Source organism: Plectrocnemia conspersa, unplaced genomic scaffold, assembly GCF_051122295.1.
Source record: "Plectrocnemia conspersa isolate PC_06_02 unplaced genomic scaffold, ASM5112229v1 ptg000014l, whole genome shotgun sequence".
In the NCBI taxonomy this organism is placed as follows: domain Eukaryota; kingdom Metazoa; phylum Arthropoda; class Insecta; order Trichoptera; family Polycentropodidae; genus Plectrocnemia; species Plectrocnemia conspersa.
In genome coordinates, this window is record NW_028277178.1 from 17,662,400 (window position 1) to 17,676,614 (window position 14,215).

At 31.7% G+C, this 14,215-nt stretch overlaps 2 protein-coding genes across 8 annotated transcripts in view; one reads left to right on the top strand and one right to left on the bottom strand.

Annotated features, from left to right (window-relative positions):
• Positions 1 to 10,738, top strand: part of LOC148226413 (EGFR adapter protein-like) — a 194,947-nt gene extending 184,209 nt beyond the window's left edge. For all 5 annotated transcript variants that reach the window (XM_088204276.1, XM_088204278.1, XM_088204275.1 and 2 more), the window contains 7 exons: positions 3,613 to 3,702; positions 4,181 to 4,293; positions 4,930 to 5,145; positions 5,221 to 5,505; positions 6,377 to 6,524; positions 6,596 to 6,763; positions 9,442 to 10,738. In XM_088204276.1, coding sequence (XP_088060402.1) covers positions 3,613 to 3,702; positions 4,181 to 4,293; positions 4,930 to 5,145; positions 5,221 to 5,505; positions 6,377 to 6,524; positions 6,596 to 6,763; positions 9,442 to 9,651 — 1,230 coding nt within the window. In that variant the 3' untranslated portion in view covers positions 9,652 to 10,738. The remainder of the gene's footprint in view (positions 1 to 3,612; positions 3,703 to 4,180; positions 4,294 to 4,929; positions 5,146 to 5,220; positions 5,506 to 6,376; positions 6,525 to 6,595; positions 6,764 to 9,441) is intronic.
• A 392-nt stretch (positions 10,739 to 11,130) lies between these two features.
• LOC148226414 (lachesin-like) overlaps positions 11,131 to 14,215 on the bottom strand; it is a 166,833-nt gene continuing 163,748 nt past the window's right edge. For 2 of the 3 annotated variants that reach the window (XM_088203806.1, XM_088203805.1), the window contains exons 6-11: positions 13,183 to 13,311; positions 11,964 to 12,101; positions 11,739 to 11,888; positions 11,578 to 11,655; positions 11,406 to 11,516; positions 11,131 to 11,344 (exon numbers count right to left, since the gene is read on the bottom strand). In XM_088203806.1, coding sequence (XP_088059932.1) covers positions 11,193 to 11,344; positions 11,406 to 11,516; positions 11,578 to 11,655; positions 11,739 to 11,888; positions 11,964 to 12,101; positions 13,183 to 13,311 — 758 coding nt within the window. In that variant the 3' untranslated portion in view covers positions 11,131 to 11,192. The remainder of the gene's footprint in view (positions 11,345 to 11,405; positions 11,517 to 11,577; positions 11,656 to 11,738; positions 11,889 to 11,963; positions 12,102 to 13,182; positions 13,312 to 14,215) is intronic. The other variant, XM_088203807.1, reaches the window with a different exon arrangement.

Below are 14,215 nucleotides of genomic sequence, written 5' to 3' on the forward strand. Positions count from 1 at the left end.
ATATCTTTTGAGGTCTACATGCAGGTATATGAATATTCAATTGAAAACGATTCGTTTTGTATGATTGTATCTTAAGTGTGAGAAATTCTATTGTACATATTTTTTGTTATCTAAAATGTTCTCTTCACAGTTGGAATGTTGTATGATCCTTTTATTTTTGGAATTTAGACGAGTTTATCTTTTTATTTTTGTGTATATATTAGTTAATTTGTAGGATTCAGATTAACTAAAACCCATTTAAAAATATGATTTGCAAGCATTGTCCTACTCATTCGCGTGCAGTGATTTTCGCAAGTGTCCTTAATAAACCAAAATGTATTCATGTTTGTATTATATGTTAATTGTCTGTAATAATTACATGTTACGCCCGTTTCGTATCGACTTTTGAAAGGTCTGCCTTTTGCTTGTTATTCTTATATGTATGTATTATTTAGGATTTTGATATTTATACGTGGGACGTGACCGAATCCATTGTGACCAAAGAAGCATACAAATGTATGAAAAAAACATGATAAAGACCGTACTAAAAATGACAAGCATATCGTTCTGGATTTGAATGTATGCGATATTTGGTTCAGTTTCGTGTTAATCCCTCGAAAGAAACGACTCGTATTGTATTACGAAAAGTCATGCGAATCTGAAAAATATACTATTATATAAATAATGGATATGAATAGTATTTCATTTCAGATATAGTTTGATTTAATTCCCGATTTTATTTTGAAGGGTTGCGAAGTCAGTCTCGCTGCTCCTCTAAAATGTATTTATGATCTGATTCTCAAAACATTATCATTTCCTGATCTATGGGGGTAAATAAAAAGGGTGACAAATTATATATAAAGAATTATAGACCAGTAGCAGTGTTGTCAGCTCCTGCTAAATTATTTGAAATAATTATTCATAAATATCTTTATAATCACATTCGGCAAGTTTTGTTAGACCAACAGCACGGGTTTCGTCCTGCCCGTTGTAATGTTACTAATCTTCTGTCGTTCACCAAAACGGTGACAACTTCTCTCGATGCCGGAATTCAAGTAGACGTCGTGTATACAGATTTTGAGAAAGCCTTTGACAAAGTTTGTCATACGTTATTATTAAAAAAATTGTTGAACCTCGGTTGCTCAGATAATTTAGCTCGGTTATTTTCGAGTTATTTAAGCAATCGTAGACAGTTTGTAACCTATGATGGCCGATTGTCAAAAGAATATTTTACCCCTTCGGGGGTTCCTCAAGGATCCAATCTGGGACCTCTGCTTTTTGTGTTATTTATTAATGACATAAATACAGCAATTAAAAATTCAAGCTTTCTTCTGTACGCAGATGATTTAAAATTATATAAATGCATTCGATCTGTTACGGACTCCTTCTCTCTACAAAGTGATTTAGACTCTCTGTGGAGATGGGCTTCCGTTAACCGTCTGCCCTTTAGTGTCGGAAAGTGCCATACTGTGTCATTTTCTCGATCCCGTTCACCATCAGCTTATTTCTACCATCTCGGTGGTAACATTTTGACTAGAGAAACTTCCATTAAAGATCTCGGAATCACTTTCGAGAGCAAATGGAGGTTCTCTCTACACATACACGACGTCTGTGATAAATCTTCCAAGATGCTCGGCTTTGTTATGAGGAATGCCTTTCACTTTGACGATCCGTCAGTTATTCGCATCCTCTATGACACCTTAGTTCGTAGCATTCTTGAATCAGGATCTATAATTTGGAATCCCTGAATAGCCAAATATTCCCTTTTAGTGGAAAAAATTCAAAAAAGGTATTTAAGATACCTTTACAAAAAGACATTTGGTTATTATCCGTACTTATATCCCAGCGCCTTTCTTTTAGGAGCGTTGGGATATGATTCGCTGAGTTCTAGCAGAAAGCTGTATGTCGCTAAACATTTTTCAAATTACTAAAAGGTGCTGTCGACAATTTAGCTATTCTCAAGGAATTCCAGTTTTGGGTTCCGGAACATTTTCGAGAATCACGATCGCGACCTCTTTTGATGGCCGTTGGGGCTAGGACATCCGCACTGTCCGACTCGCCTATAACTGTGGCCATCCGGCTCCTTAATACGCTGGCATTACATATTGACTTATTTAATGTTAGCTACGAGGATCTGATCCAGTTTGTATCATTTAATTTTGATATTTTATATTTTTTTTGTTATGTTTAAGTATTGTTATATTTATGTATATATATACGTTTTTTTTATGTTTTATAAATTTATAATTTGCTTTCGACCATCGTGGCGCATTGGTGTAACCTGTTAGGCCACGATGGTCTTAATTTAATCTAAAAATAAAATAAAATAATAATATATTAAATTAAATAAATTAAAATACTAGGTATTGTACAATTTGTTATTAAGCACTCAGTATCTGTAAAAGCTTCGTGCAATAAATGTTTAGTTCAACACTTGACTGAATGTCTAACGACAGTTTGTTGAATCATTACAAAACGATTATGTAATACTTTATTAAACCTAAAATATTTTTCACCATTACTTAATGCTCTTTATTTGACTAACCTCAATTCATATATTTTACTTTAAAGCTCGACACAAAATTTACATTTATATTATATTATCTGAAAAATGTAAATTTGTTTTGGTTTGCCACTTTGGAATTTGTAATTTAGACTCGTCGGATAGTTAAGGGTTGTACAAAAATAAATCGATCTTAACATGCCATATAAATTGTGTTTTGTAACTCAATAAATTTTCTGAACTAATTGAAGATCAAAAGTAATTTATAATTGGATTATGGGCGCTTAAATTCCCGATCGTTACAAATTTACATATTTAATTTGTTCTTCGAGAAATTATCCCAGTAACTTTCTCTCAAATGGTAATATTTTATAATAGATTCGATTCTTGTATTCATGTTTATTAATACTATAAAATGTAATGTTTAGATATTGAATTTCCGGCGCAGGTTTATTTTAAGATTTTGTCATAAAACGCGAGCAAAACCTTCATAAAATATTACTATTTAATATACCACAAAGTATTAAATTTAATAGGTCATTGTTTATTACGCAAAACAATAATGCTTTATTAATTTTTACAAATATTAGTAAATGTTTTATTTTTGTGTTGGCATATGTATTTTATCAACAAATCAATTAATATCGATTCAGTAATATATTTTAATAACATTTTATGTGACTTAACATATTTTTTTATTTAAATAAATATAAAAAAAATAGCAAAATATAAACCTTAACTTTTAAGAATTTTGTCATATTAATCCATAAAAATTCTTTCTTTAATAAAAAAAAATGTTATAATATTATATACATAATACTTTCTTAAGTTTATAAACTATATTTAATAAATAAAATATGGGATGGAAAAGTAATTAAATTTCAATTTCGAAAGAGGTTTTCTTCATAAAACAGACGCTTTTCTTATAAAGTTTTTCACCTATAATATTGTTTTGCCTGTGAAAATAAAATCATGCGTTGGTAACAAACGCTCTGTGTTGTTTGAACAACGGCTCCATGCCATAATGGCACTCAATTAACAACCAAATGAACTGAATATATCCCTTTTAAATATTACATATATAAACAACCCACGATACAAATTATTTTAATATATGTTTATTTTTTCAGGCTGAGGAATTGAACGCACTGGTGGGAAATGCGTTTCGAATGGCGTTCGCCACCCAACTTCACCCAGCCCACCCACCACCCCACAACTGGGTCAGTATTACATTATTTACAAATCTTATATATTTTTTCTCGATTTCTTTTTTGTTCGATTAGGCCGATGTTCATCGCGAAACTTTCCCGTTTCACCTTATCTGTAATGTTCGATTCGGGACCATATATATAGTTTTTATTGTCGGGCCAAAGCCATCGCGCAATAAGAGATGTCCTGAGGCAGATAAGGTCATCTTTGTCCCATCGTAATGGTAACGTGACACAGGAGTATCCAAACTCTCATGCTAATGGCATCCACGTTCGACCTTTAGCTTCGGAGACTCATTTACTGTCATTTACTGTGTAACGTCGTTTCGCCTGTCTATCTCTAAGTAAGTTTTTATGTTTCTTGTCGTAAAAAAGAGACACAAATGGCTTAATTATAAGTATAAAAGTGTTTTTTAACTCGACGAATCAAAAGAAAGAGAGTATCAATACATTTGTTTGTGTATATTAATCAATTTATTTAACATTTCAGAAAGAACTAGCAAACAACCACACAAGCAACATATCAACCATGGGTATCAGAGCACCAAATAGTATACCGGGCCTTAGACATCACTATCCGCATAATTTTCCAGGAAATCATAGGTATGAATTGTACTTTTATTTAATATGTAACTATACTTTAAAGTTTGCAACTATTGTTTTTTTTCATAGTTTTAAAGATTGTTAAAATATTTTATGTAACTCGACGAAAACAAAGCATCTATTTGACTTTCCAATACATGTTTAACTTCTTCTCTCGATGAAGAAATCGAGGTTTTTTTCCTTAGAATACGACTCTGATCCAAGTGGAAAGATCGTCTTATCGAGGATCGAAAGACCAGCGAAACACTATATTTAATAACTTGTTTTAATTATTTGATAACCACTGTGTCCGTATATTTTTGACCAATCTGGGAGTTTATTGTAGTGTTTTTAATTTAACAACTAGACAAATTGTTCGAGCTAGAATATTATTATTGTAATATATTTTTATACATAAATATGTTACTCATTAAAACTATATTGGTAATGTTTTTAAGGTGTGTGTTGTGCCATCTATGATAAACCTAAAATTTTCGCGTCACATTGAAAAATAAATATTTATTCAATCCACGATTAAACTCAAACCATTTTACTTGAAAACGTACATACATTTCTAACCATTGATTGCATAAAATTTTAATTTCAACACAATCCAAGTTTTTACAATTTAACAATGTAACACTTTATCATTTTCAGTTTAAAAAATAACAATTTAAAAGGAGATGTCAATGAATCCACCAGTCCCAGTAGTTCAGAAGAATCCAATTCACCGACAGAGCTCAACTCGTACAAACGCATGGTTGATAAGCCACCATTGATGAAACGACTAGCTCTGGGTATATCTGGAGCTTTGTTGTTACAAGCAACGCACGCAGAAGATAGTACACCTCTTGTTCAAGAAACACCTACGAGGTAATCGACGCTACTCCATTATGATCTTATATTAATTAAGTAAATATTTTAATGTTGATTTTATTTGTGTTTCAGTCCTACCCATAAACCTATAACGCTCAATGGAGGATACGTCAACGAAGCAATATCGGATAACGATATTAAGTCTTCGATGATGAAAGACGTATCTAGAAAAACCATCGTCACCGAAGAGGCGATGCAGAAAGCGTCCATTCCAGTTAAACATATCCATATAGATAATGTAAATATTAATAATGCAATATCGAACGTAGATAAGAAGCTGTCGGCAAACTTCGACGTTGAATTGCTGAAGAAGAACAACAATAACAATATCAATAACAACAATAACATTAAAAATAGGTAAGAACAAACATTAAATGCTTGCCTTATTATTATATTATTAGGTTGTTAAGAAAATATATGCTTATGATTTTAATGTATGGATCTTTGTTTCAAAATTGTTATTATTATTTTTGTGAGTTCTTAAATAATGTTATTATTAATAATTATGATAATTAGAAGCAATTCCAATCAGGTCCATTTATAGTTAAAAAAGTCATTAGTGTTATCTTCGGTGTAATAAATATTTTTTACACCAAAGCCCTTATTTGGATTATCCACCTTGCAGACACTTTATAAAACTGAAGAACATCAGAGAAGATGTGGTGTTTAGACCTTTAAAAGTGAGACTATTGCATTCATAGTTACAAAGCAATTTTCCTTCACAATGCTTAAATTGCTGTGTCTGACATAATTTGTTACATCACTCACTCCTTTTTGTTACTTTTTATACAGCTCATATACTTTTTTGAGTGATAGACATGCATCACCATACTTAACTTTTGTTATGAATTTCAACGGGTTTCACTACTTAAAAAATAAGCATTGCTCTACTTTGGTGCATGTTGCATGTGCGGCAGTCATTTTAAGCTACTGGTGTTTATTTATATTCATACTGACATACATATATCTGCCTTTTTAAAACTATATGTAAAACTACTACTAGTTTAAAAGACATGTTTTCAGCTCCTATATATTTAGAGTTTCATTTGCTCACTTTCGTAATGTAAAATATTACATAAATATTATATATTGGTTACAAAAATATTAAATATATTTAGTCAACTTTATAAAGTATGTATTACTTTACTTGTGACTAGAGTAGTCTAAATCAGATCGTTCTATATGGATTTGGGTGTATCTTTTATTAATTATGATTTACATATTTCAGAATATTAAGAATTCCAAGTTCAAGTAGTTCATCGTGTGGTGGTGGTGCGTCTCCCCCATTACTGCCGGCACGCAGTGATTCTCTCAGTAGCCGGGAAGAAGCTGAATTAAGATTGGCTCCTTGGTTCCAAGCTGGGATACCGAGAGAAGTATGTAACCGATAAAAATTAAATTAAATTTGCTAATACACTTTCTTAAATGTAATATACAATTCTTGCAGATTGCTTTAGAAGTTTTGGGTGGACAACCAATTGGTGCCTTTATGGTCCGAGAGAGTACCACTAAATCAGGATGCTTTGCTTTATCGTTAAGAGTGCCGAGAGACTTTCAACCCAGTGGAATTGCGCATTATCTAATATTACACACAAACAAAGGTTACAAAATAAAGGTTGGTTTAGAACACTATAACAAATTGGTATTTTTTTGCTACATATATAAAACTTACGTATATTTAAAAATAATGCACTGATATGCTCTTTTGTATTTTTTTGGTAATTTTCTTATTTTTAAAACTATTACTTTTAGTATTTGTGAAGTAATGTAACAAATATATATATAAAGATCTGACTAGGAGAATCCTGAAAGAACTGTATAAAAAGCTGTATGGTTTATTACATTTATTTTTATCTCAGTGAATGGCGGTTCAAATAAGTATCATATTTAAAACCAAAAAATCTCTAGTAAGCGTAAGTTCGCTTATACAAATATTATCCAAAGTATTTGCCCAATGCCTTTTAAATAGACTGAAACCATTCTGCATGAAAAAATTCTGATTTCAAGATCACCGATTGATTATCGGCAACAATATGCCATTGTTGAGTAAGTTCACAAAATTGTCAATGAATATCTGGAGATAAAATGGTTTTTAAAAATGAAAAAATAACTTTCTATTCATAATAGTAATTATATAATTCTAATTATCCTCATTTCGTCAATTATATTTGGAGTTCCATAATGCAACCTCATAGGACCAATCATGTATTTAATATTCATTGCTAATATTCTTAATTTCAATAAATAATAATCAATTTAGAACTTAAACATAAGAATATTCTTTTTTAAATGGGCCCACGCCCTCCTCCCACGGTCGCATTAGGCTCGGGAGTTGCTGGACGTCTTTGAGGTTCGGAGAGGGGAGGTCCTATTGGTGCCCCGTTGCTTCAGGTGATGGAGTGCTTTATGAGGGGCGAATATCTTCGCGGTCGGAGAAGCCCTTGCAGAAACGTTCGAAAGCTCGGAAGTTTTTCTTTGACGCAACTAAGTCTAGGTGGGTAAGAAGGCCTAGGTTATCCAGCTCGAGAGCGGAGTGGAGCTGCGTTCGCTTCTCGTCTAGAAGCGGGCAGTCCCACAGGATGTGCTCCGAGGTCTGGTTGTTGTGGCCGCATGGACAGTCTGCTTCTGACTTTAGTTTGAAACGCTTCAAGTAGGCTCCGAAAGCCTCGTGCCCTGTGAAAAACTGTGTGCTGTCTACGTTGCATCTCATCCATCGCTTTTCGAGTCAGGCCTCCACCTGCAGCAAAAATTTAAAGGTTAGACGTCCCTTTTCGATGGGGGAGCTCCAGCGTCTTTGCCACTCGTCGAGAGTGACTCTCCAAACATGTTGTTGAATAGCCCGCTCCTTCTCTTGATTGGTATGCTCGTTTATTGGAGGAAGTATAGAGGATTCAGCTACTTTGGCGGAGCGGCCCCTCCTAAGGTGGAAGATCGCGGACCTACGTTGAGCTGTTAAGTCTATTGGTACGACCCCTGCTAATATCAGGCGAGCTGCTATCGGAGCAGTATTGTAACACGAAGTTAATTGCTTAAGGGGGTAGTCTGTGACCTTAAAAGCAAAACCGTCGAAACCGTGAGAAATTTTAAAACCTAGGTACCGAGCGCTAGTTTCGAACTTAATTCTATTGCCGTTCATCTCTATTCTGGGGAGGTGTCTAGAGTCTGACTTCCCCGCAGCTTTACCGCTATGGTTTTATGAGGGGCGCAGGAAAGTTTATTTTCTGCGCCCCAGAGCTGAATTTGTGTCAAGGCTAAAGAAGTCTTGACTTGGGAACTGCTGTTGACCAGGCATAAGCGATAAGATCACACTGCTCAGGGGGGATAATCTTAAGAACATAGTCAAACATGACGTTTCAAAGCAGAGGTCCGAGGACAACCCCTGGGGGCAGCCCCTTTCTAGGGACTTCCAAACTAGAGTGTCGCTGGCATCAATGACGACTCGGCGATCGTTGAAGTATGACCGAATGATTTTAATTATATCTGAAGGGACTTTTCGGCATTTATGGCCTTCGATGATTGCTGGTCGAAAGCTCCCGTTATGTCGAAGAGGACTGCTATAGTGTGGTTTCCCGGAAGAGTGTTAACTTTGGAGATTTGATAATGCATTGCATCATCGGTAGATAGGCCTGGTCTAAAGCCAAATTGGCGGTCCAAAAGAGGAGCCTTGGAGCGAAACTGTTTATCAAGACGAGAAACAATGATTTTTTCAAAAAGCTTACTCAAAGCGGGTAAGAGTGTGATTAGGCTGAACTTAAAGAACTGTGTTTTTGTCATCTAATTACCAGTGCTTGCGTTCCCGAGTATTGTTTTAAGTAGTACATGCAAGAATGGGAGTACTAGACAACTCCCCATTAAGCACAGCTATCCGATTTTAAACCATCTGTCGGATAGTATTAATTTGTTCTCATCCAGTTACTCACAGTTGGTGGACCCATTGTATTAATTTTATCTTTTTAAATATTTTATTATGTATTTTTTTTTCTGTTATTCTATGCACAATAAATGTAAATAAATAAATTGTAATGAGATGGCAAAGGAATTGATAACTTATAAAGACAAATACAAACCCAGTGTGCCAAGTTTTATAATATAATAAGTTAATGCTTTATGTATATAATACGTAATAGACTTTATAATCCATATTGGATTGATTTAAAGCTTTGAAGTTTTTCAATATTTCGCTGTTATGAAATAATCAGTTATAAGTATATGTGTAGCAAAAAACCTACTGTAGTGTTAGTATTTTATATATAATAATTTAAAATAAATGATTAATTTTACTTTTATTTTTAGGGATTCACAAAGGAATTCACTTCACTCACTGCTCTCATAACGCATCATAGCGTCATGCCCGAGTTGCTTCCGTGTCCGTTGTCGTTATCCAGATATAACCCGAGCTTCGCCAAAACTGATACAAATAGAGATTTCGAAGATATAGACAATGATCCAGATTATAACACGTTAGCCGATTTTAGAAAAATGATGGCTGATTTGAATGTGTGATTGCCTTATGCACTACGTATTGTGTGATTCTTACAGTTGCTTTAACAATGCAGTTTTTGCAAGATTTGATTTACATTTAGCTCGCATCGTTCACTCCACGTTAACGTTCTAGTAGAATGTTTCGATATGTATAATTATAATATATGAATCAGTGTTTCTCAACTCGTGTGCCTCATTGCATTTTGTCTGATACCAATTGTGCGATGCGTTTCGTTCATTGTGAATATATGTATATTTTTTAATACAATATGTTTGAGAATCATTTGATACTGTGCACAATAGTTGAGAAGTAATTCAGTCTTATATATCATTAAATCAAGTCAGTCCATTAAATCGTGCATGTATTTATATAAATAGATAATAACCGATTGCCTGTTTTTTAATAAACTTAATATTATATAATATATACAAGGATAATAAAAACAAGCTGCTTTGTCTGTGGGCTGAAAGGGAGTGCTGTCAAATGTTTTTTTTCTTAATAAAAACGCATTAATTTATGGACTGGCATAATATAAATAATAACAATAATGTTTCATGATAAAATCAAGATGCTAACAGTTATTGCATTTATATTGTAATATAATATAAACTATTTGTTGACCTGTGTAATTTTAATATTGTAACAATCATGACAGGATTTGACCAAATTAATTATTTATTAATATGATTGTGAATATGTTTTACGCAACCTTAATAACTCGCTATTTAGTTCCACATATCCATAAGTATCATTATAACCGTTTACTTATATATTATATCAGCTTTCAATAATGAACAATACTCTGACCGATAAAATTTCAATTGTATAAATTATAAACGCAAAGAAATATATATGTAGATTATAATATGAAAGCTGCCTATTAAGCTAAGTTTTAGTCGATAGCAACAAAATTGTTATGTGATTTCAAAATGTATCAATAAAAAGTGTATCATAAGTCATTAAATGATATTATTTAATACAAAATTGAATGTTTGTAACATAGACAATTATTTTTAAAGCTATATTTTTATTTGACTCGGTATCATGTTATTTAGTGAATGTAATTTATAATATTTATATGGAATGTCAAATAAATTAATTATGTAATATTTGCCTTGTTTTATTAATAATACTCACCCCTTTTTTCAAAAAAATATATAAATAAAATTTTTAGCAACTAATTTATAATACATTATACATTATTAATGAATATACAAGTTTAATTGAACACTACGTGGTTCTTAACGAATCTAGCGTTATACGTGTAACATTATTCAAAGTTGTCCAAAGTTTCATCTGCCGAAGTATTAGTTTCTAAATATCACATAAACAACAGTAGCTCATACTCTTAAGTATGTTAATGTATGAAAGTTATACCAATGTTCGTAAGCTGAGTTTGTGAGTTGCAATTATTTAAGACCAAATAATGCATCACTTATATTTTTTATTCTTTTACTCTAAAGAATAAAGCATCAGTTATATATTATAAATATTTATTGATATTTTATAATACATTGTATATCCAATATACTTATTTGATAGATAAATGTTCTTTAAAGCATCACAACCTAGTAAGTGAGAACGGCATGAAATATAACAACGATTGCAATATAAATATTAATTTATCACATATTGGTGTCTTAAGGGTTGATATGTTTGATGAAATTGAATTTTTTTGGGGTCTATCGATTAGACTCACGGTCTCACCCACATCTGAAAAAATAAAATAGTATAATAAACATTAAACAAATTAAAATAATCACATATTTATTACCTTTTGACTTCTTGACACTATGGTCACTACTAGACATATTCTTGAACTCAAAGACCGGAGTAGGTCTCAATACGACAGTATTGTGTCGGCTTTTTATGGGCTTCTTTGTACCTTAAAACAATAAAATTAATTTCAAAGGATTCAATTGAATATAATTATAATTAATATTTACTTCTTGTAACTGTAGTTGGTGCTATAGTTGTAGTGGTTGTGGTTGTTGTGGGTGGCACAGTTGTAGGTATCGGTATACCTGAAATGTTAACATAAATTCGATGTCAAAATACATAACATTATTAACATACAGATATTTTACATATTAAATGGATAATATACCGTAAACTTTGATTGTTCCATCTGTATCCCCTAAAGTGTTTTTTGAAGTACATTTATACATTCCTAAATCTTCTTGTTCGACACTGTTTATATGTAAACTCATTACAATTTTGTATCCGTTTTCTACAATGCTGGAATTAAATTTTTCATCTGAAAATATTAATAAGATTTTTATTTTTATAAATATGCAATGAAAAAATAAAAATAAATAAATAAAATATATACTATTAGTTATAACTTTTCCCCTTTCTCTCGACCAATAGCTCACTGGTTTCGGTGATGCTTCTGAATGGCACTCTAAAGTTACCGACTGTCCAAGTATCGCACCAACCAGTTGGTTTTGTATCCAGATCATAGGTGGAACTAGAACATAAAAATATTTTATTTTTCCAATCTTACAAAATTCTTAAAAATACTTTTATTTTATTATTATAAAATTCTTATAAATACAAATATATAAATTATATTAATATTTATTATAGAATCAGGCCTTATAATAAACCAGAATACAACATAGCTTAGTAAAATTCCAGAACCACTTATATTCTCGTTTAATTTTAAATTAAAAACAAAATAAAACTATTATTTTAGGGGGGAAAGCTATAGTAAAAAACCATAGTTAGTCTATATACATGTAACCTATTTTTTCTTTAAAGCTTCTGTATTATTAACTATTATTTCAATTAATAAATTGAATTAAACCTTTTCCATCAAATTACGAATTTTAAGATTTTAATATGGTCCTGGTAATTCAATTAAATTACTCATAATTAATTACCTAGAGATTTTTTTATATTGTAACACAAAAAAATTGTGTTGAAAAATTCGTAATAAACACCAATTTTCAGCTATATGAAAATCATCGTTTGGCGTGACATTGTATTCATAAAGTCTTCGCTTTATGAATATAATTTTATATGTTTGAAATCAACATTGGAATATTGGGTTTTATTAGTATTCAAGGAACAATCAATGTCTTCTGAAAAATGAATTGAGCATCCACAAAAGAAATTAACGAAATTTGGCATTTCAATCAATGATATCATCTCTATGACGACAGATTGAGCTTCAGTGATGAATAAGATAGCATAATAAGCCAATTAAATTCATCAATTATATTTGTTTCAAAGTTGTATATAACCAAAAAATAATCACTACTTCGCCAATTAAAGAAATATACAGTAATTTAAAAGTAAATAATGAGAAACGCAAGGACTACAAGTGAGGTTTAGATATAATCCCTTTAGCTAACGTTTAGTAATTCTTATCATGAAAGATTGTCTCTTTAGAGAAAGTATAATAAATAAAATAGTTACATTACATCTATAATCCCTCTTAAATATGACCTCGTATTGTATTAAACTTCCTTTTTTAATATTACTGGGGATGAAAAAGTGATGGTAAATTGCTATCACTAGTACACGCAATATTTTGTCATACTTACAATTTATATTGAGTGTTATTCTTTTACTAACAGATGGTGGAACACCGTTTGAAGCGATGCAAAGATAAGCTCCTGAATGTAAACGAGTAGTTTTTGATATTGTTAGCTGCCCTCCTTCCCACAGCAATGCTGAAATTTAAATAATAATGATATAATACAAGCATTATAATTTTATATATATATGCATATATTATAAAAGATTGAAACTTATTTTTATCATTTATATAAAATACATCGTATCAGCTATGAATTTAAAATTTAGAAGCGGTCATAGTTTTTTTTTTTTTACACACTGTGAAAACCTACCCTAGTCCGACCAAGCGTATATAAGTGCATATCACTTCCTCTCGGAATTCACTTCCGTCAGCACTTTCACTCGGAATTTACTTTCAACAAGAATTGGAAAACATGAGAATTCATTTAAATTTGCACTAAATGGAGCTAAACCGATCATCGAAGAACACTTAATAATATAAGAAATAATCTGCTACCCTCTTCACGTCAATCCATGTCTATGCACTGCGTCCGAAATTAACCCGATATTTAAATCTTGATACGCAGATAAGGCTACGAAAATAATAATAATAATTTTGCACTATATAAATATAAACATCCTGACACTTACATCAGAATGTGTCTATCAATTAGTTAGAATCATAGTGGTTTTATTTCATTTTATTCTTAAATTACAGAGTCGGGTATTTCAGCTAATATTATATAAAGACAGCTTATATATTTACCCTTAATATTCAGTTATATAGTGGTTTCCTTACAATACATAAACGTAACTCTGGTGTAACTAATTAGTTTAACTTCAGCAGTATACACCCATACCTCGCTATACGGCCGCTCTTTATACGGCCTTTCGCTATAACGGCCCTCTTCAATTAAGACACGTTTTCGATTAACGGCCTAAAATGTTTCGCTATAACGGCAAAAAAACTTTTTATCGATGTCGATTTTTTAAAAAATTTAAAAATAGATTTAATTTGCATAATTTTAAAATGAAAGGTGAAGCAGCTAGCGCCGATGA